General features: G+C 33.6%; 1 protein-coding gene across 1 annotated transcript in view; it reads left to right on the top strand.

Annotated features, from left to right (window-relative positions):
* The window catches only part of LOC106474788 (pancreatic triacylglycerol lipase-like), a 47,532-nt gene that overhangs the window by 20,406 nt on the left and 3,278 nt on the right, over positions 1 to 23,848 (top strand). The window contains exons 2-8 of the mRNA XM_013935483.2: positions 802 to 1,250; positions 8,695 to 8,926; positions 9,578 to 9,802; positions 15,263 to 15,496; positions 16,223 to 16,337; positions 20,649 to 20,825; positions 23,203 to 23,394. Coding sequence (XP_013790937.2) covers positions 802 to 1,250; positions 8,695 to 8,926; positions 9,578 to 9,802; positions 15,263 to 15,496; positions 16,223 to 16,337; positions 20,649 to 20,825; positions 23,203 to 23,394 — 1,624 coding nt within the window. The remainder of the gene's footprint in view (positions 1 to 801; positions 1,251 to 8,694; positions 8,927 to 9,577; positions 9,803 to 15,262; positions 15,497 to 16,222; positions 16,338 to 20,648; positions 20,826 to 23,202; positions 23,395 to 23,848) is intronic.

Below are 23,848 nucleotides of genomic sequence, written 5' to 3'. Positions count from 1 at the left end.
GCTTTAGCTGCAGCAACCTTAAAAAGTAATATTAAATACATGGAAAACATAACTGTTAGTAATAATAATAATTTTCATAAAATTCCACACTCTTATCATTTTAAAAAAAAGTATTTTAATTTGAAGTTATGGTCTTATATATATGTAGATTATGAACTTCTTTTGTAATGAATAAAAGCGAAGACATTCTATTATCACGTATAAAAATTTATTTCACTACATCGAGTCGTAATGAGGCTATTGAAAGGCAAAATATTTGTTTTAATCACAATAATTTGGTCTTTCTATTTATGAAAATGGAATTTTTGATTAAAATACAACGCTTTGCCCGGCATCGAGAACCTCTTTATTTTAACGTACTGATCGTAGGGTTTCCACCTGAATCTGTAACTTTAACTAAAACTACCACATTTATCAACGGGACTTCAAAAAATAAGTCTCAAAACGAGGAACACTGAAATCTCAATGCTTTGAGAAAGCAGACTCGTTTTTACGTTATTCACTAGTGAAGGAAGATCTGTCTTCCGAAAGTGCTCAGGTTATGAGGTGTCTTGTGATATAATTTATTTATTGTATATTTATCATTTTTTTTAGTATCACGAATAACCGCTAGCTGAAAGGTTGATGTGTGTCAACAGCGTTAATTAATTTATAGCAAAATTTGTTATAAGCAAGACAATACTAATATTAAAACTTTCGGAAAAAATATGGTTACGTTCATAAGCACTGGTTATAAGTTATTCTATTTTATTTTTGAAGGATCAAGAATGCTAATATATTTCATATCCTTGGATATTTCAGCATTAACGAGTGTGGGAGTTTCGTATTCGTGGAGCTATAGCAACGTGATTGACGAAAGCCCAAGTGATTTTCAAATATGGACCGCTATTGTTTCCTCACTTACTAGATGGCGGGAGCTAAGGAAAAGAAAACTAATGCATCATTCACATGTGCACAAACGAGATGAAGAAGTTGTTTGCTACACGCAATATAACTGGTGTTTCCGAGATGAAGGTCCGTTTGACTACTTGGATACACTCCCGGAATCCCCGGAAGCAGTTGGGACACAATTCTATTTGTATACCAGGAAAAACCCTCATCATGGGGATCTTCTTCACTATGATGACAAATCATCTTTGTATTTTTCCCATTTTAATGGTAGTAACCCAGTAAAAATTGTAATTCACGGTTTTGGAGGAAGTGCTGACAAGTCTTGGGTAAGACAAATGGTAGAAGGTCTTCTTTATGCTGTAAGTATTATAAATATGAACACTAGTACTTATTACCGGAATTTTATAATTTCCAATAAATAATAAGAGGTAGTTAGAACTAATATAAAATGGTTATTGCAATTAACCGATTTTTATTGACAGATGAGCATGATCTTTCAGTGGACTTCAATATGGCAATCTCCTATAAATACGGCCATATTACAAAATGCGACGCTCCAGTGAGTACAACTATAATGGAAAATGGCACTCTTCATTGGACGCAAACATAATGGCAGATTACGATTTCCTTTGGCCGAAGCTATATAGTCTGATCCATCTGGGACTTAAACCCTTAGGGTAGAGCAATTTCTTAGATGATGCAACTCCTGAATAGATCTTCTCTGATTGTTGGGCAAGTTTATTTGAAAACCACAATGTCATATCAAGACACGTTTCTTTCATATGACTATCTAACTATTATTTTGTTATATTTCCGTTCAAAATCGAAGATGCTTTAGGTAAACTGTAATCACTAAGGTTCAAAAAATTAAAACACCATGCATTGAGATTTATGGGGCTCTTATTTGTGTCATATGTCCCAGGCCTAAAGTTTATAAGGATTTTTGTCTACATTAAGGATATTTAGACATACACAATCTCTTAATCTATAATTATTTAACTTTTAATATTTATCAAAACGAATTTGCAAGAAATATGGAACAACTGTATTGATGATTCAAGCGATTTTCAACAAATCATTAATTGTTTGTCCTTGGAAAACTAAAAATAAACACGGGTCATAGGTAAGTTTAGAAACATTTTACATGTTAGAACTGGACAGTACAATTAAAGTTTACCCAGACTTTAAAGCTGTAAACACTTTGATTTAATGTGGTAGTTTGTTTGAATATAAATAATGATTACAAAGAAAACCACATATTTGAAACGATTATATCTTAACATATATTTGACCTAGGTGAAGAATATTCACATCAACCAACTGAATAACCATAAGTTTTATTTAAGAAACTTCGGGCGTGGTGCAAGTTATTTCAAAAACATACTAAGCTGCATATGTAATTCGCTTTTCTCGCATACTAGCAATCTTTATATTTCTCTCATTTTGAGCAAGAAAATGGCGACATGAGTAAAATTCGTTGATCGACTGTGCTATAAAAATAATAGTTTGTTTATTTTGGCCAAAAGACAATTTTTAAAAGAAAATGAATATGCACTTGTTTATAATTTTCCTAAAATGTTAAAAAAAAGAATTAGTTGGTTTGAGAGACTGGGTCGGTAAAATAAACTCCTCATTCCAAACAGATATGTCTATCTGTGGAAGCAGTGGTAAAATAAACTCTTCGTTCCAAACAGATATGTCTATCTGTGGAAGCAGTAGTGAAGGTTTCTCAGAATATCAAAGCTAAGAAAGCGTGCATTTTAGGATGACAAGTGAAAGCTGTGCTGCTTGTCACTTTAGACGCCTGTATGTTATTAAGGGATGGTTATCCCCCTTTGTACGTTGAAACCTGGCGGGGTTGATGATCGATGAAACGCAATGGAACAGGTGATGAACAATGGATGTTTTGAACAGGTGAATTTTACTTTTATTTTATTGTCTATGTCAACTCAAGAAATGTTGGTATGTCCATAAATATTCACTCGCATTTCACCAAAAACTCACTAATAATTTATATGCTGCTGTACACTACGCTTCATCAGGATGTTTATCGTTAATTGTTTGTTCTTTTAAATTGTTGATGAAACTGGCCGTGCCCAAATTGTTTCCATAACTGGAGGAATCCGTTATGAGAAAATGCTGGAAGACCTCATTAGTACGTCTCGAGGAGCAAGCAACATCTCCTTCCAGCAAAACAGGGCTACCCTTCATATTTATTTACCTTTCATTAAAAGGCTTCTGACAGACATTGTCACTGAAGAAAGATTCATAAGCTATTCATTTAGCCAGAAATAGCCGGAACTTTTCGGATATTGCACTAACATATTTTTTGCTATGGAGTTTCCCTAAAGGAAATGTCAGTCGGAATAGCGAACGAAATTTGGAAGATTTGAAAACAAACATCAGAAATGATATTTTGAAGTTAAAAATGAACACTATTCAAAATGTATGATGCAATAGCGCAGGGATAAGCTAGATACGCTGACTGAGAATTATTGGAAGTTTTTGAGATACCCTGTACGGTATCCAAACTTTTTGGAATAAAAGTAGGTTGTGATTCTCGATGTGCTTCTGGTGAAATTTAGTTCTCCTGGGTTAAATATCTTTTAAGATATTTGTTTGTTTTGAATTTCGCGCAAAGCTACACGAGGACTATCTGTGCTAGCCGTCCCTAATTTAGCAGTGTAAGACTAGAGGGAAGGCAGCTAGTCATCACCACCCACCGCCAACTCTTGGGCTACTCTTTTACCAACGAATAGTGGGATTGACCGTCACGTTATAACGCCCCCACGGCTGAAAGGGCGAGCATGTTTGGTGGGATGGGGATGCGAACCCGCGACCCTCAAATTGCGAGTCGAGCGTCCTAACCACCTGGCCATGCCGGGCCTATTTTATTTGTAATCATTCAGTACTTCAATTGGTTAGAGTTACAGTAAAGTTCTAGTTTCAGTCATAAGATTGTATAACAGTAAAATATTTGTGACTATGTTCAATAAAAAGGAATGAAGTATTTGTCATTGAATAGGAAACTAGAGTTGTGTTACTTCTGAAAACGTGATTATTCTAACGCCCGAATGCAGAACCAGATATTTGTAGTTGTTTTTAATGGTAAGCGTCACATCTTTATTTGTGTTTATTAGTGGTGTCCTAATGAATTATATTCTATCATACAAACACCGCTAAAAGTAACTTATAATGTTCATGGTCCGTGTAACTAATGCTAAACGATAATACATCAAAGATAGAAGCACATTATTGGCCACTTAATAAAATATATACGGATAAATGTGGCCTAAATCATGTGGATCAATAAAATATTAGAATAAAAAACTGTTAGACCTGTCACAATGAAAATATATTGTTTCTATATTGTTCAATTTCGCGCAATGTTACATGAGGGCTATCTGCGCTAGCTGTTCCTAATTTTAGAGTAATAGGCTAAAGGGAAGGCAGCTAGTTAGCATCACCCACCTCAATTTTCGGGCTATTCATGTCAGACCGAATAGTGGGATTTGACCGTTACCAAGAATGCGGACCACGAATGATATTGGCAGTAATGGGAGGAGAACGACAGAACCTCAGATCCACACTAAGGCACGATAATCACCGGCTTGCGCTCGGCCTGTTACTAATGGAAGCCTCTTTTATAAATAAAAAAGTCACAGTTTCAAACTTTGAAATGAATAAGAAAATTTAAAATTGCTTAGCTCTTTACGAAGTGCAAAAATAAATAGGTAGATGCGATACATGAAGATAAAAGCACAGGAATACGAGTTAATATGATGCAAGTGTTTTGGATGAAATGACACTAAATCCCTGCGAACAAGAAATAATCGTTAAATGTTGTTATTAAATAACATATATATAAATAAATGTGACTTAATATTATTTATTTTTACAAATGATATAAACAGTGGTTAGAGTAAGCCAAGTTAGCCTTTATGTGGATCATCACTATTATTGATGAGTGTCAGCATTGTATCTGCTGTGACTTAAGTGAGCCAGGTATGTCTTCTCAAAGGTATGATTGAGCCATGAATATATGTTCTGAGTTACAAGTGAAATTTTTAATTGTCCGCTCTGAGACACTAATGGCTCCTAGCAGTGTTAATGAGACACATATCTCTTTGTTTAGTCATTTGAGAATGTTCTTAGCAAACGAAGACCTTTTTATAATCGTACCACACTGTAGTGTATAAAAAAAGCCCTAGCATTAAAGATGGGGTCCATGTGGACCTTATTAGATCTTTAAATAGGCATTTCTAAAGTATTTATGCACCTAACAGTCCGTGAATTTTATGGTTACAGGATCCCTAATAACACATGAGTAACACAAAATAATGTAAAGAAAAATATCACCGACATTAGAATTACGCTCTTTAATCCCACTAATCATTGCTGAGATTTCCTAGTAACTGTTGTAACAATCACAAAAAAAATCTTATATATTTATTGCTAACCGAGGTGTCTGTCCAAGCGTTCGTCTTTCTCCCGTTTGAAAAGCTACGCACGAAGGCAAAGCTCAACATTCACTTTCGAAATGATGGGAGAACAAGCATGAATAATGTTGATGCCAAATTTTATTTCGCTAACAGAATATTCTACACTGAATTATTAGGAATTGATCACACTACCATTCTCATTTCAAAATGTGACGTAACTTAAAGAATAAAAATGTAGATTTACCGTATGTTATTGTTGAAAGGCTCTTAGCATGATTGAAATGCTCAATAATTACTTGTTGCGGTGGGCTCTGAGTAAAACCAAGAGTGCAACACAGTTAACCTTTTTAAAGTCAATAAAATAATTTATATTGATAGATTAACTTAAACTTTCCCGTTAGTGGGGACGGTTACTTTTGCTAGATTAATTTAAACTTTTCCCATCACTGGGGACGGGTACGTTTGCTTGTCATTCAATATGATGCAATATGTGACCTCACCGATTGTTAACGATACAAAAACAAGTTTGTAATTTGAAGGTTAATAAAGAACACGGCAAGCTCGTGTAAGAATGGAAAATTACTTCTACTGAGAGTTATTCTCAGAGGGAAAACAGTTCCGCTAAAAAATGGATCTCTTTGATATCTTCTGACTCTTGAGAAGAGAATTGCCAATAATGACCAATAGGCTCCAAGTGATAACGGTTCGAAAGGGATTGTAAGTTCTGACATAAATTATGCCGTATAAAATAAAGAAAAAACGTGAATGCAAAACCAGCCACTGGAGTCTAATGTGTTTACTAAATACAATTAGTGGTTTGACACGTATCCACAGGATCTAACCGACAATACTGAAACAGGAGCAAACACTGAAAGTGACAAGATTGAATTATAATGAAATAGTTTAAAAAACTCTAGACTTGAAATGTGATTAATTCTTAGTAAATACCCTAGGATTGAAAATCTAAAATGATTAACATTCTATCAGCAACTCGTACATGATTTTGCTCACAAATGCATTATAAAACTGAATGAAAATTAATGGATGCATATAAGTATGATAAGTTGAAACCTGTTCTAGTGATAATGAAAAAATCCCCTGTGGGTCAGCTCTAAGTTTAGGGACTTATAATGCTAAAATTTGGAGTTCGAGTCCCCACGTTGAACACAGTAGATATCCCAATGTAGCTTCGCGCTAAAAGAAACAAACAAACGAAGAATTTGAAAAAAAAATTACTCAACCAACTGTTGGATGAAACGTTAGATTAATGACAATCTAATAATTTAAAAATACGTGAAATAATAGAATAAAAATACTCATGAATGTTTCATAGAAAATGAAAAAAACAAAAAAGAAAATACTAGATCAAGTGTATGCACCTACCAATACTGATTCTGAAAAAAACAAAACAATATGGCCCAGTAGTTAAGATGGCGGACTGTGTATCCGAAGTTCTATGGCTCCGCCTCGTAATCTGCGAAAAAATAATCATGCTTGCACTTTTAAGCAGAGGGTGTATTATAAGAGTGAAAGTCAAATTCCAGTATTTGATTAGTTGTTTTCTCTCAAGTCTATTACTTCAAAATTAAGAACTGCTGGTTGAGATAGCATTGGAGAAGCTTTGTGCGAAATTTGACAAAATAACAACGACTCAAAATAAAATAAAACGTAAAAAGCAAAAGTAAAACTTGTTTGTTTATTGTTTTTTTGTTTTGTTTTGTGTGTGTGTGGATCTAGTTTCTTGATTTGTGCAAACATGTCATTAAGCTTAACCCTGTATTCCCTGGGCTAAAAGAAGGCCTACAACTCAATTTTGTGTGCAACTGTTATTTTTTCTTGTTGTTTTTGTCTACATATTTCGGTAATTACTGTTTACTCAAAGTACTTCCACTTTTAAGCTGATATGGACAAAGGATGGATGATAATACCAAGAAACGGTGCATTGACAGAGCAATCTTGCTTTAAGCTAAAGTAATAGTAATCCAACAATCAAAGAGGACCTTTCCATGAATTACATTAATCAAGGCTTTTTATGACATAAGGGAGCTACGGCTCTTGAGAGTTAACCATCATGGCCGTGTCAATAGAAAGTATCTATCTTCTAATGTAGTTGTGACCCATAAGAGGTCATCATCTTGAGGTCCTCTGGGTGACCACGCCATACGTAAATGAAAATCGGTTAATCTAACAGTTGCAGTAATAAATATTAACTTTTCTTTCAATAAACAGCATTGAATAATATATTTGCTTACTAATAACTATCTATGAAAATTATGTTTCTCAGACATTATAAAAATGTGATACCTTTTCTAATTATTTTCTGGACAATTGCTATTTAATTTACAATACCACATACAGATGCCACTAATGTCCGATATTTTGGGACTAATACTTCATGATTGCCCAACAGCTGTTTCCCTTTTAAAGATTGGTTATAATTTCGCGCAAAACTACATGAGGGATACTTGCGCTAGTCGTCCCTAATTTAGCAGTGAAAGACTAGATGAAAGGCAGTTAGTCATTACCACCCACGGCCAACTCTTCGGCTATTATTTTACCAACGAATAGTGGGATTGGCTTTATAACTTCCCCACGGCTGAAAGGGCGAGAATGTTTGGTGGGTCAGGGATTCGAAACCGCGACCCTAAGATTACAAGTGAAGCGCCATAACCTACGTTTTGCTGCCTGCTTAAAACGTTTTGCATTTAAAGATCTTTAAAAAACAGAAATGTGACTAACATTATAATCTTTCAAAAGCCACTCCCCGTATTTTTCAATCATTATTAGGTCACAATAACAGTTGAAACTTTCTTTACTTAAAACGGCTGAAACGAGATCAAGAAAATATAAACACTTGTATATATCAATGTTAAGGTAACTTGACATCATTGTTTAGTGGTTTTAAGTATTCTAACGTTTTCCTTTACAGAAATTTGATACAAAAAACTTTGTGATGCATAGTACATCATTTTGATTTTACGAATAATCGGAACGATATTATTTATAACTTAGAACATATCCAAACAGTGTGTGGGATATCAGTTTGTTTCTATTTAATATTTTATGGGACCCGTTGAGGAATAGTATGTGGGTTTCTCTGTTTCAATCACTTTTCCCCTTTCCTTCTCCAAGACACTCTTCTGGCAGTGGTCCCCAGCTTCCCCGTCCTCTCGGTAGCTCTGGCTGTAACATGAAAAAACCCTCACTAGTAACTCTTTCTGACAATAGTAATAATAATCATGTTTGTTTGTAGTCAAGCAGAAAGTTACATATTAAATTTTTTGATTCATAATTAAACTTTCGTTTTTAACGCAAAATTGATGTTTTATGTTTGTTAAAAATTTTACTCTAACATCACCAGGCGGATGTGAATGTCATTGTTGTTGACTGGGAAAATGGCGCTAAATTACCGAATTATGTGCAAGCAGCAGCTAATACTCGACTCGTTGGTAAAGAAATCGCACAGCTTATACGTTTGATAAACTATGAACGAGGAACTACAAATCATGACTTCCATCTGATTGGATTTTCGCTTGGCGCTCATGTGGCTGGATTTGTTGGCAGGGAAACAAAAAATCTCAGTAGAATAACAGGTTGGTGGAAATTTTGCATATAATTCTTAAGTCTTAGTGTTAGATTTAAAATTAGAAATTAAATAGAATTAGCGAGAGTGGAACTAAAATAGTAATGATGCCCTTTTGGCACATCTATATTGCCATTAACTTAGGAAACAAGGTAATGTCTATCTTTCTAAATTCAAAATGGACCTGTTTTAGCTTGTTGAACATGAAATTTGTCTACTTACGGTATCCCGTTTTCCGTTACTATTATTATTATTTCATGCAAGCATCTCAAAAGTACTTCACATATAAAATACAAATGCAAGATTCACAATAAGGGGAAAATTATATGACATTTTTTGCGATGTTCTTTATTCACTACGAACAAAAACATCTTAATTTAAGTGTCTGAAAAACACCAGCAATTATATTAAGTTGTTCAATAAAAATTATGGGAAAATAATCGTGAGGGCCAATCTGTTTGTAAATTTGCTATGTGTATGACCAGCTAGTTTCTGAGAATTTTCCCCTCACCACTAGACTTTTACCATTCTCTAGGATTAAGGAATACAGGTGAGGGGTGGAATTCTTGATAACTGATCTAAACCATCAAGGAATGACGAATCCAAAAACAAAGTTTTGGTGATAAGAAAATTTGAAGTGTTAATACTGTTTTTACCGTAGGCTTAGATCCAGCTGCACCTTTATTTGAAGGCTACGAAGCAAAAGTACGATTGGATCCGACTGACGCCAAATTCGTTGACGTCATTCACTCTAATGGAGATAGTGTGATTCGAGGGGGATTTGGAGCTTATGAATCCATGGGCCACGTGGATTTCTTTCCAAACGGTGGAAAATTCCAACAAGGTTGTAGCAGTGTCTTTGTTGGCGCCTTATCCGATATTATATGTAAGTTTGGTGAAAAATTTAATTTGGAAATATAAACAAAAAACTTTGATTTTGTATATCTTCATTATATGTCTAGCCTAAAGAATACAAAATGGGGCAGTATGCTTATGTAACTGAATACAGTAGTCCACGACTCCAGTAGTATAATATAAATATTACCAAGCCTTTTTTCTTCTATAATGTTTTACTATCATTTTGTAAGATTTTGAAATCCCACGATTCATAGTTAAGACTATTTATTATTAGCTGTAATTATTATTCTAGAACTGTAAAAACTCTTCTGGTAAAAGGTATTACATAAGTGTAGAAACAAAATAAAAAATCCCGACAAATATGTTCATCTTCATCCTTAAAAAAACTTATTTAATCGTATTTTATATAATAGCCTTTACTGTTAAATTATCTACAGCATTTACGTCTATTTTTACCGTTCTGGTACCTTCTGGAGGAAATTTTACAACCTTTTTTTTTTTACTTTAATAAGCGTCAAGTGCTATGTAACATTCCTAGGTCAAACAGGTTACTAATAAACCCCATTTCGAATTTGTGTCTCCTAGCTGAATATATTTCATGATAAATTGATGCAATTAGGAATTTCTAGCTTAGGAATTGCTCAACGATACCAATATATGATGAAACACACCAAAACAGTTTCAGGTGGTTATCAAAGGCAGAAATGTTTCATGGTAATGCCTTTGGTGCCATCACTCTGTCTACCAAAAAATGGTCTAAACCTAATTAAAGTGTGCAGCAATCATCAAACTCCCACTACCTACTAAAAATTAGGTTTTCATTTATTTACTTTTATATTAATTTGCTGAGAGTACCCGTTAAGGAAGCATAAGTTGTATAAAGGTGTTGGATATACAAGACTGACCAGTTTCAAAGTTATTAGTAAGTTTATTTAGTAACTTAATATTAAATGACTATTTAGTTTTCATAACAAGAGTGTTAAAAGTTAATTAATTTAAAAGCGGTAGTTATGACAAGTTTCGCTACGTAACTCTGTACGAATCGTACGTTGTGTATGTAATTTAATTGTTGTACTAGGCTTTTGTAATATTGTTGACATCATTTTACTCGAAGCTTCTAAGTTTTTTTTAAAGTGTTATATTGTTGTTATTAGAGGACTAGGCGTTTCTATATTTTTCTGTTTCATGTAATAAATACGCGCAGATACGGAGAGCAGATTAAGTTAATTTAGTGAAAGCAAAAGTGAAAAAAGTGAAATTAAACTGGTGATCGTGAGTTTAGCCATAAAGTGTGTGTAGTGGCGACTTTTTAAAGTGTAATAATTACAGATTGTATTGTAATAACAGAGTAAAGAAGAATAATTCATATTGTCAGTTGGGTTCTAAAATAACTGAACCAGACTGTGTGGACTGCTGACATAAAAGGGAATTATTTAAAGCTCTGGATACAATGTGGTAACTCGCAGGGTATGTAGTTGAATTTATCACTGATTGTATTGTAACAACAGAGTAGAGGAGAATAACTTGTCTTGTCAAAAGGTGTTCTAAAGTAATTGAACCCGCCTGTTTGGACTTTGACTTAAAGTAGACAATTATTTAAAGCTTTGGATACAATTGTGATAACCAATAGTGTAACAGAGTTTTGTACATACATTTGACTTGTTTTGAATACATTATTTTAAAACAAGTGGATTTTGTGCTGTCCGTTTATTGTTTAAATTTATCGCCAACAAGTCACAGACACTTAATGTATAGAATCCAGCCTTATGAAACCTGAAAAGGTGTTAGGTGGTGTTCCCCTTTCCTCTTTCTTTTGTCATTAAACCTCTAATGTACTCATTAGATACTAATTGCATACCTTACTTTGTGAAATTGATTAAGTACTTGTGTCTTTTAATTTCAAAGTTAAAATACTATAAAAAAGTGGAAGTGTGCCCTATTTCATGGCTGTTTTTTAACAGCCCCTTCTTGGGCAAAATCCTAAAACAAAATAGCTCTCGTCACCATCTGACAATTTCCAGTTACTATACCAAACAGTACGGTAATATCAAGCCATCCAACTCTGGGTGATACATGCTAATATATATAAACACACCCATAATGGATCATCTTTATAATAAGAGGTTCGAGACGGAACTTAAACTACTTCTATAGTTTTAATTAACATAATCGTGTATAATTAAGCTGTGGAATCTTGGAATTTGTTTGGTAATAGATAAGAATATAGATAGAAAGCTCGAAACCATAATTAAAATAGCTTTTTGAGGTGATATAGTGTATATATAGTAAGTACCATAGTGGTTTCTAAAAGTCCTAGCCCATAATACTAAAGTAGGTCTTCAGATAATAATATCAAAATAGCATGGTAATCAGCTAATGTTCTTAAAAAAAGCTTTTAGTCAGCGACTATGCAATGACAGTAAATTTCATTTATATTAGATAATGAAAATTGGTGCATTTTCAAACATTAAAAAAGCATGGATATGGGCAGTTCTTGTTAGTATACGACTAAAAATTGTCTCTAGTTAATAAACATGCATTAACAAAGCAATATGAGCTTTAAATCGGCAATGTTGTATTAGCATGAACATATGAGCTAATCTCTCATATGCAGCTTAGGCAGGACCTTGGGACAATAACAAGTGGTAAAAGTAGTGATATGAACTAGTCATTAAACTGTTGTTTAAATTCAATTTTGAGAGTAACAACTATTAGCAAGGCAATACAATTTTTAGTTGGGGTGTTTTTAAAACAGACCTTCAAGCAATAATGATATTCAACATGGCAGTATTAGATAGTCCTTGGAACTTCTCTAAAACATATCATGAAGCAACAATAATTATTAACATGACAGTATTAGTTAGTTCTTAGGACTTCTCTAGAACATACCTTGAAATAGTAACAAAAGTAGTTACTCCTTTGTCCCTGTGTCTGAAGGATTCCACCTTACACTGTAATTTTTGTATTCAATTAGACTGTTCATTTCTAAAAACGTGATTATCAATGATAATACATTGTCACTATCTATGTATTTACTTTATACTTAATATTGAAAATAAATGATTCTAACTTTACCTAATCATATATTTTCTACATAAATTTAATGTTCACCATTTTTTCTTATAACTTTGAGGATGCTTCCCAGTGACACAGCAGTCTGTCTGTGTACTTACAATGCTAGAAACCGGATTTCAATACCTGTGGTGGGCAAAACACGGATAGCCCATTGTTTAGCTTTGTGTTTAACTATAAACAAGAACAACAATCTTTGAGGACAAATATAACTGAACAGTCTTCTACAATAGAGGTTAACTGACATCGCATACATGTTCAAAACCACCATATCAAATAGAAAATATACAGTTGAATGGCCTCTGTGGCACACCAGTATGTCTGTGGACTTACCACTAGAAACTTGGTTTCGATAGCCCATTGTGTAGCTTTGTGCTTAACTACAAATAAAATTGAATGTATGTGTGTTCTTTATAACTGACATCATTAACATTGAAAGCAAACAATCGCCAAATGACTGGAATTCTATGTTCAGTTTGGTCATTAACATTGAAAGTAAACAATCACCAAATGACTCTTCACCCTTAATGGCTCACAGCTAATGCCGTGTCAAATTGTTATTAAGAAGGGAAGGGCTGATTAATTTTATGTTCAGTTTGGTCATTGTTCATATATAGTCTGATGATCTATGTGTTGGATATTGAAGACTACTGACCAACTCGATAAACTTTGGTTTGAGAAAGTATACTTTCTAGCTTGACGTCAGTGTCCAGATTGTATGTATGTGTGATATTTAATAACAGTGTCTTAATGTTAGACAGTTTGAATGTTTTATGAACTTTTAATAGAAAATCGATGGAAAAACTGTAAGTCATTTATTTATTATTCTTAGTTATAACAAAATGAATTACTAGACAAATGACATAAAAGGTGAAAGAGTAAGTTTTTAATTAATGCATGATATTTAACTAGGCGTCCTTTTAAGATGAGACATGTTGAAACGTGCATGTTATCCTACAGGAATATAGAAAAATCTTTGTAAATTGTACCCAATTAAATGTACTTTGAAACTTATATGTAAACCTTTGTAAAATACATGAAATACAAATAAATATATAAATGAAAACAAAAAACATAAGTTGTGATCTCATTCAAAAATAATAGATAACAGCAGGTTTGTTAAAATTCTGTGAACAGTGAGATTGTCATTAAAATAATGGTTTTAACATAATTAAATCTAGACATTGATGACATAATCATATCTTGAAGTATAGTAACACTGTCCACCATTGTAAAATTAGTGTAAGCTAAAAACTATAGAGTAATATGTGTTAGAACAAAATATTTTGGGAAGTTATATTGATAGCATAAAGACAACCCTAGTGAAACAGTAAGTTTCAGGTTATTGCTTGATATTTAAGTAAGCATCTGTTTCAGGAAATGTAATCTAATATATATATAGCTATTGAATTATTGTTTTATATTGATTGTATTAAATTTAACTATGTTGAAATATGTTGATCCAATTTGTGGACATCATTGTCTGTAACAATGGCCCAACAAAGTGCCCCTCTCTGGTGACATGATTGCATGGTGCCATTGCCCTCTGATGATACTTCGTGGAACTATGACGTCATAGTCTCTGGTGACATCATTGTCTCTACACCTACTCCCCTTAGCATTAGAAAGTCTTGTTTCTACAATAATGATAACAATTAACATTCAATCATATTAACGAAAAAAAAACTCTTTTGGAACAAATATTAGTACCAAGATTAGGAAACTAATTTCGACACTTTCATGTGTCCTCTTTAGTCCTACAATATAACGTTGTTGGTCCAAGGCTTATTTTAGGGAATCCCCAATGACTAGCTAATAATGCCAATGTTAATGCATTGTCAGTAGTTACCCCCTCATCTTTGTGTCCAAAGAATTCCGCCTCACGCTGATTGACTGCCTCGGGCAATAGGGGTACTAATAATCCATTCAAATTTAAACGTATGTTTATCAGAAGACATTATCATAATGAAGCATCAAGTTTAAAGATTTTTTATTCATGCTTTTAGTTTATCACTTTATATACTTTATAAAATGTCAACCAACAGTAAATGAAACATCAGGACTTTAAAAAAAACATTTTATGACCTGAAAGCAGCATCATTATATATCTAAAGCTATCTACTTTGACTTCTGTTGTGGTATCTATTCAGTTATTCATTTTATAAATTTAACAATTTGTCTGGTTCTCCTGGTGGAACAACGGCAAATTTATGGATTTACATCGCTAAAATTCGGGGTTAGATTCCCCGAAGTGGACAAAGCAGATAGCCCAATGTGGCTTTGCCCTAAAACAAACAAACAAACAGGTTTTGTGAGTGAAATAATTTAATTAAATAGTACACTATTTATATCTATCAGATAGTTCAGTAAATGGCTTTTGACACATCATTATTATTATATTTTAATTTTTAAACAGGGGGACAGTGGCAATCTTTATGTCATCATAGAAGAGCTCTTCAGTTTTTCATGAACTCATTGATGCCAACTTGTTCGTTTCCTTCTGTGGCTTGTGATAGCTACGAGGAGTTTGTTCGCGGTGACTGTTTCACGTGTTTCGAGGATGCTTGTGGTAATATGGGCTATTACGCTGACAAATCAGCCCGCCAGGGGAGGATGTATCTGCTGACCCGTGCTGCGGAGCCTTTCTGTGGTAAGTGTAAAAGTGGTTAAATCCCGAGGAAGCCAATGATAATGTATGTCTAAAACCCAAAACAGACCAACGGTAGTTATGCAATGTGCCCTGGTTTTTGAAGTTCTAGCGAAAGTTAGGCTCAAATTGTGTTGGGGATACAGTTTCGCAGGCCTCACATTCTTAAAGAAAAATAATAAAGAGCAGATGTAGGTGCTCTAGCCCACAACGTCCCACATCTTTACCACCTTTTGCTGTCTGCAGCCAGATGTGGGAAGGTGGCTGTTCAAAATAAAAATAATTAAGAAGACAGAAATAATTGGAATATATACACCAATGGGAGAAACAGTAAAACTGTCCTTGAAGTTGGTATTCCATCCTCCATAATGATGTTTGGACATAAATACCAAAATGTTAAGGTATTACTATACAAGCTCAACCTAAGTTGTTAGTATAGCTCCCATCCTCCATCCTGGTTATTTTTTATTTAAATTTTCTAATGTTTTTAAGATATGTTCATTATTTTTAATTATCCAGAAATCATTTTTACTACTTGGGTTCGAAACATCTGGATTCGAAATGTTATTATATTTAATTAAAACAAAAAACAGAAGTTCCCAAATTTAATTTCTTCAGATGATTAAGTACAATAACATTTTTCATGTTTGTTTGTAATACTCGTAAATTCGTTCTATTACAAAAATGTACTAAAAATTGTTAATTGTTTCAACCAATTTTGTCCTTTAGGTAATCAATACAAAGTGATGCTCAATAGCACAGAGGGACAAGGGAAAACCTGGGGTGCTCTTGAAATTACTTTGGTGGGCGAGAAAGGCGTGAATGAAACGTTTCTTCTCACAAAGTAAGTGCTTTTTATTACAGTATATAGAATAGATATATATTTTCACAGTTTTATTCTTTATTATATAACTGTTATTGGAAGATAACGTTTATTAAAGCTTCTTTTTTTGTTCAAGTGTTTGTCGCTTTAGAAAATGAATTAAAATGCTCAGTGTTTCCTCAGGTATTTCGCAAGAATATAGCGTAAATAGGGTTAGCGACTTTTCCACAGGCATAAACATTAAGATTATAAATAAATAAATAAAACGTGAGTTATAACTAAACGGAAACCGCCAAGAGTACGTTTTAACATTCTTCTGCAATATTTAATGAACCTATTTTAGTTGGCTAACAACACTGCAAATGATATAAGATAGGATAGAATCTTCAAGCTGCTCTTGTGTGTGTGATGTTCAGGTAACCTAGTCTTGTTTTTTCGATCTTCCTTTGCCCAGGATTGCTTATGAGAGGTGGAATTCCTCGAAACCGGTAAAACTCGGTGACAAGTCGTGAAACGAATCATACATAGATACACAAAATATTAAGAAGAGAATAATTTCCAACAAATACAGCAAAAGAAAAAGAAATCAACGCAGGCGAATGAATAAAACATGATGTACTTATTCTTATATATATCACATTGTGAATCACTGTGGTACTTTTTAAAGCTAGCTGCCTTTAATATTTGTTGTTTAGAAATATCTGGTTGCTAGAGCTGAAGAAGGTATGTTTGCAGAAGAGCAAAGACAAAGGAAAACAATCATAATGTATCGTACTGTTAAGTCAAAACAAAATTCACACAATTCTCCATTGGTTATTTAATTATCATGCCAATCATACCTATCCAAGGAAGATAATTCCAAAACTCTTACTAACTTGCATAAGTCTTTGTACCACACCATGAAATGATTACAACTTCACTCGAGGAGTGCATAAAGCACGAAGAACCTGTGTTGAACTTTTGTCTAAGCTACAGGATCAGTACAAGAAATTTTGTTGTAACACGTTTATGAAGAATTAACTAATACCCGCATGGAAAGTTTTTAAATACCTTGATCAGACTTACTTGTTTCTAGCATGAAGGTTTCGTAACTTGAAGGTTCACAACTTGCATTCTGAAACAAGCTAAATATAATCGAAATAAACCAGAAAAATCATGTCTAATTTTACAAAATAATATAAACTTATAATATAATAGTAGAGCCAACATAATAGCCAATAGAAAACACAATTAAGGGCACTACATATAACGTAACGAATGTAGTTAACACAAAACTTGTGAATATCAATTACCTGGTTCAGAAATAATATTGATAATACCACAATAGCGGCTTCATGTAGAACAAGTAATACACAACCAGGTCCTAATTATACATTAGAATGTAAACCTCAAGTGCATTACTTTCACTTGTAACTGTTCACTTGGAACAACTGATACACAACCAGGTCCTGAATGTACCATTATACATTAGAATCTAAACCTCAAGTGCATTACTTTCGGCATCATAACTTAGCAATCAGCCCAAATCGCCAGTGGCAGACAGGCCCTCTAGGCAATTAGGCAATATCCCGATATGCCCCCTACAATTCGAACTATGATGTCCTTTCAAATGTTATAGCTTACCACTTAATAACATTTAAACACGTGTTCATAAATTAAACCCTCATTTATCTCGAATGGCCAAATTGATGTAGAACACTATACACATTTAAACCTATAATATCAGCCAATATTTATACCTCGTTCTTGCAGGCCTTGCCACAGGTAAATATAAGACACATTCATAGTCTCTTGAGAGAAGTTTTTAAACAATAAACGCGTCAAATTTTGTAAACCACTAGTCTATTTTTGTTACTTTTTACATATAGGCCTAGATATTTGTGTAAAACTCCCAATGCATGACTGAATATGACTGCATGCTGCGTAAGCATACATACAAGTAACAGCACCATACTTCAATCCTGACTGTTACCTCATAGCTTGGTGTTTTATTTAAATATCTGAGAAAAATCATGAAATTACTACATTTTTTGAGGAAGTTAGGCCTATTTTTAGCCACAAAGTGCAAATCTTCTAAAATGAGAAATTTGCAGGAGACTGCAAAGGTCACATATTGAATTAGCATTTGTTATTGAAAGTGCCCTGTTGAAAAATAATGAACAATTCTTGGGAAGTGAATGTGTGACTAAACAACTATACTAAAGTTTAGTTTGTCTTATATGAATATCCATTTGATCATATAATTATTTTGTAATAATGAAGTAATAACGGTAGTTTTTCTGATATTCATATTTATTATAGGCCTACTTGACAAAGGAATGTTTTTCCCCATCAAAATATTCAAATTGTCGGCTACATTGCTACAGGAATCAGTACGGTGTGAAACTTGTAGGATTTCAAGTTGTATAATGGAATAATAATGCACTGTAATAAACTCAACTTACAACTATTGTATTAGGATTAAAAACAACACTAAGAACTTGATAGATGGGCATCTCAAAGTCCTAATGCTCATAAGCACTGCAACCAGCATTCTACTGAGATACCAAACATTCAACTCATAGGCATATTCCCATAATCATCTGATGAACTCAAAAGGCTACTGGTGTATTGAATTCCGCATTTCAGATACTGATAAAACACACAAACATTGGACACTTACATTTATTATTTCATGTACGTGTTATGCACATATAAAATGAAAACATAATAATGTATAAAGTATACACGTATTTTCATTTTTATGAAAACTAGATCTCTTTGAGAAACTATACTTTTGCACGCGAGTTTCGTATACCACTGAACATGTAATATCATAAGTATTTACTCTTTTAAACTAAAAGTCAAGGATTGTCTGTAAAATAATCACAAAATTATTCACCAAGAGTTCTGTTTCTTTGCAAATTATGGATTCCTCACTCTTAGTCTGATAATATATAACTATAACATGCAGTGCAATTTGGTATACTTCTCAAAATTTCATAGGTAACTAATGGAGTGCCCCTAATAAGCCTTTGCCAATGCCCCCAAAGGGAGCCTAATCCACCACTGCAACTCGACATGTTTATCCCACGAAAACTACCCACTAGGGGTTGTAAATATTCTACTACGTCATTTAAACACGAAAAACAACTAAGACAAAAAATCTACCAAAGTGATATAAATTTTGCCTGATTTGTACAGTCTATGTTTATTTCTAATTCTCTGTTAAAGTACATCCCCCTTACTAAACTAATACATATACCAATTAGGAAATCAAGTGTACTCTTGCATAATGATACAATACAATGTTCCACCAACTTGCATGCAAGATCATAAGTTTGCTTAAGATGTTTCTGCTGGCAAATGTCTGTCCACATTAACTAAACAAACTTAACCCGAGTTCTTGGAAACCAAGGATTTCAAATTTGTTTCAGTATGTTGTTTATCAAAATTTCCAGTCTTCATCAATAGTTGAGATAAATCATCAACTTCCTAGGATTTTATCAACCAACCTTTCTACAGGAATTATTCCATGTCTCAGCTACATAAATCAAGGGATTATAACAAAAATCAGAACAACATCTCACTCAATAAATTTAAAGTAAGGGTCAGACACCCTTCAAGTGTTGATTTTCAATCAACCAACTGTGCTAAGTGAACAATAATCAAATGGTTATCACACGACATCCTGATGGCATTTTACTGCATACTGCACTCATTAGTTCAGAAAGTAAGGAATTCTGCTTCCTTAAATTTCAGTCAATGACTTTTCAAGCAACTGACTGTACTAACTGCACAATAATCAATAAATTATCATATGATATACTGCATATGCATTCTATCATGAAACATCACTTGGCAGCTCAAAAGTAATGATCGCAGCTTCGATATCACCTTTGATCAATGTCCTCTAAACACTTCTATTTCTAGAAATTTAAAATATATTTGTTTGTTTTGAATTTCGCGCAACACGAGGGTTATCTGTGCTAGCCGTCCCTAATTTAGTAGTGTAAGACTAGAGGGAAGACAGCTAGTCATCACCAACCACCGCCAACTCTTTTACCAACGAACAGTGGGATTGACCGTCACATTATAACGCCCTCACGGTCGCGATCCTCAAATTGCGAGTCGAGCACCCTAACCACCTGACATGCCGGGCCGTATAAAATATATATTCAATGTATTGTTGGCACTGGAGATAAAGTGTTACACTTTTCCATTATTTTCTATTGCATCAGTTATTTTAGTTTAGGGTTTCTAAGAAATTAGTAATTGTAAGAAGTAACATGCTGTTTAATACTGCTATGATTATACAGATAAACAAAGTAATTTTTATGGACATATTTCTAGGGATTCCCAAGAGATTCGAGATAGTGAAGGTATCCGAGGTATTGTCGTCACTCATCCATTATTGACCAATATAAGCAGAATAAGCCTATTGTATACCAAGTACAAAGGATGGATTTACAGCGGACTAGATGAATGGAAAGTGGACAAAGTTTCCATCACGGACCCATTCGGAAATATGTAAGCTAATTGATATTACTGCTACGACACTGTTCTTTGACCGTACATTGCTTACAGAATATAGAAAGAAAAAAAAGACTACATTAAAATTCTATCTCAGATTTAAAGATGTGTGCCTCTTTGGCGAGGTTATTAGTGGGGTCCCATTATTTTCTACTTCCACTTGTACAACAAAACTGAGTTACATTAAATCGCATTTAAAGAGTAAACAAAATATACACACCATTACAAAATGGGTCTAGTCAAATTGTCTACTGTGGTTTTGTGATCAGCGTGCAAGAGTGTGAATCCGAGGGTATGTGGTTCGTCTTCATTTACTACAAAATCGTTTGGTACTATGAGTGAATTATAAAAGTGGTGACAGTAAAATCCCACTGTTCTATTAAAGTAGCTCAAGAGTTGGCACTGGTTACTGTTGACTATCCAATTACATTCCCTCTACTCTATCAGTTCAAAAAATTGAGACAGCCATGCACAGATGTCCTTTTTTTTGTAGTTTTCCGTGAAAATTTTTGAAACAAATTCTGGAAGTTTGGGAGTAACTTAAGTTCCTTTCTTTTTTCAACTTTGGTCTGTTTTTGTTGTTTTTAAATTCAACGATCTGTATATTTTTCTCTCGAGAATTTAGTGATTGCCAGGTTTTTGAACAAATTGTTTAAATTATTTCCATCAAGATATCAATGATGCCTAAGTTGATTATCAAGTAGTTATCAGGTATTTCATTTATTACAGAAAGTAAACTATTCGTAATAAACAATATAAAAATTAAACATTTTTCGTAAAGAACTTTAAGTTATTGGAAAATTAGTATTGTTCATCAAAGTCCTCTAGTAGCTCAGTGATAACCGTGAGGGTTTGTAATGCTAAAGGAATCAGTGTTCGATTCCCACTGTGGACACAGCGCAGATAGCCCATTGTGCAGCTTCGTGCTGAAACAAAAAAACAACAAATATTTAACAAGCGCGTGTATTTTACTATATCATACTAGTCTAATTATTAAACGGTACAATTCAATTTCATAAACAAACGACGTCTCTATACAAAGGGTTAAAAATTAACTTCTCAATGTTAGTGAGATATTATAAAGACCTTTTAAGGCCTGACAGGAGGCCATTGTTCAATATTTTTTTAAGACGCTGGAGCTAAATGTAAGTTCGATGGAGCAGTGATATTTTTGTCTGTTTTAGCGTAAGGCTACACAATGGACTAGTCCGTATTTTAGCGTTGTAAGTTCATAAGTTTACCGCTGACCCCCAGGAAGGACGGTCTTTGTCATCTTTTTTTTTTAGGGAACTTTTCTAACTTATAAGTTCTGAAGCTTTTTCCGAGTTGTAATATATTCATAAGCGAATAAATCAATTCATAATAACGCAAAGAGATTTTCTGAATAGTAGTAAGCGACAATAACTAAATAAATAAAAACATGACTTCGACTAATTTGATGTTTCAGCATAAAACAAAAACGCTGAATACATGTGAATCATCAGTCCTTCAGTGAGGCTTGTTTGATTTATACTTAACACGTTGGCTGCTGCCTTATAATATATTAATCCACATTCTGGTGTCAAATTCGTGAAGTTCCAAGAAGCAATCACAATATTCCAAAGTCAAATGCCACAAAGAAACTTTATATTTGCAATATTATGGTCTGTGAACTGCTAGAAGGTCACATTACTAATAGTGCCATGTGACCCTCTGGTGGGCCATATGGCAGCCAAGGTGTTAAAACATTTTATTTACTGGCTAACGTTTTTCAGAAAGAGGGGAGCTTACAACGATTTTTATTTTGAAATAAATGTAACTTTTATTATTTATGTTATCCTTATATGAATTACCTTTCTTTATGCACACATTAAAGGCTTTCTAGTTTTGGTTTAAATACCTAAAAAACATTTTCTTGGTCTTGTACCATTTCTGAAAATCTAAAGCTGAGACTTTTGTAGCTTCAGGTTTCTAAACCATTTATTAAAATTATGATTACGATTTAATTGGAAAGTTGAAGCCTTAGATAAGGCATTTGATCCTCCGAATAAAAATTTGATTTGTCGTTTTCTTCACACATAAAATAATAATTAGTGTGTGTTTTTCGTTTATTTGCAAGAGAGAAACTATTTTTGTATAGTGTATGATGAATCAGTCTAGTTCTGTGGTGAGCAAACTGTGTGCTCGCCCCTTGTGGGGCGCGGAAAGTAGGAGAGGGGAGTGCAACTATGATTATAGGAACATATAAATTAATTGTGAAAGTACAGATTCAAAAATAAAGAAATTTTAAAAACTACCTTCAAGCCGATAGTGATTATCTGATGAGGAATACAAATAATTATTTACTTCTACAAATACTCTGAATAAGCCAATTTACTTTCATTTGTTTTTCCAGTTTCTCCTACTGCGGCTATGCTACAGTTTTAAGAGATGGGGAGCAGACAAAGTTTGATCTCGAGGCAGGTGAATGTGTTATCCCACCTCCATCCCAGAGAGCTCCAAGACTAGTGTGGGAAATAGTCAGAGAACCTATCAAGGGACCAAGTCCTTTACCGCCAAAAGTACTGTGGACGTTAAGTTTCAAACGGTAAAAGCAATTTGTATTACCGGAGGATGCACTTGTAGCTAATGTACGCGGGATTGACTAATTTAACCAGAATCGTCCCTGAAAGCAAAATCCAATATTTTTAACTGTGGTGAATATAGAGAAGATGTTTTTGAAGAACAGCAATACTTCCTTTTGTAGTGTCAGAAATGAGAACAAATTTTATTGTTTCTTTCGATCTGATATATCATCACGGATAATTAATACAGTACATCTTTTATACGATGGTGTTCATATACATATTCAGTTTCAGCAATTTTTAATGCTGAAATGCAATACAAATTTATATTTCTTGTTCAGTTTAACTTAATACTGAACATACTACTTGTTTCCCAGCAACTGGGAGTTTAATAATTTAGTCTGGTAAAGAATGTAAAAGAGCATTTTTAAAATATTTGTACAGAATTAAATTATTACTTATCTCCAGAAAAAACAC

This window comes from Limulus polyphemus, unplaced genomic scaffold (genome assembly GCF_000517525.1).
Source record: "Limulus polyphemus unplaced genomic scaffold, Limulus_polyphemus-2.1.2 Scaffold142, whole genome shotgun sequence".
NCBI lineage: Eukaryota > Metazoa > Arthropoda > Merostomata > Xiphosura > Limulidae > Limulus > Limulus polyphemus.
The sequence above is the reverse complement of the archived record's forward strand: the minus strand, read 5'-3'. Positions and strand labels throughout refer to the sequence as shown.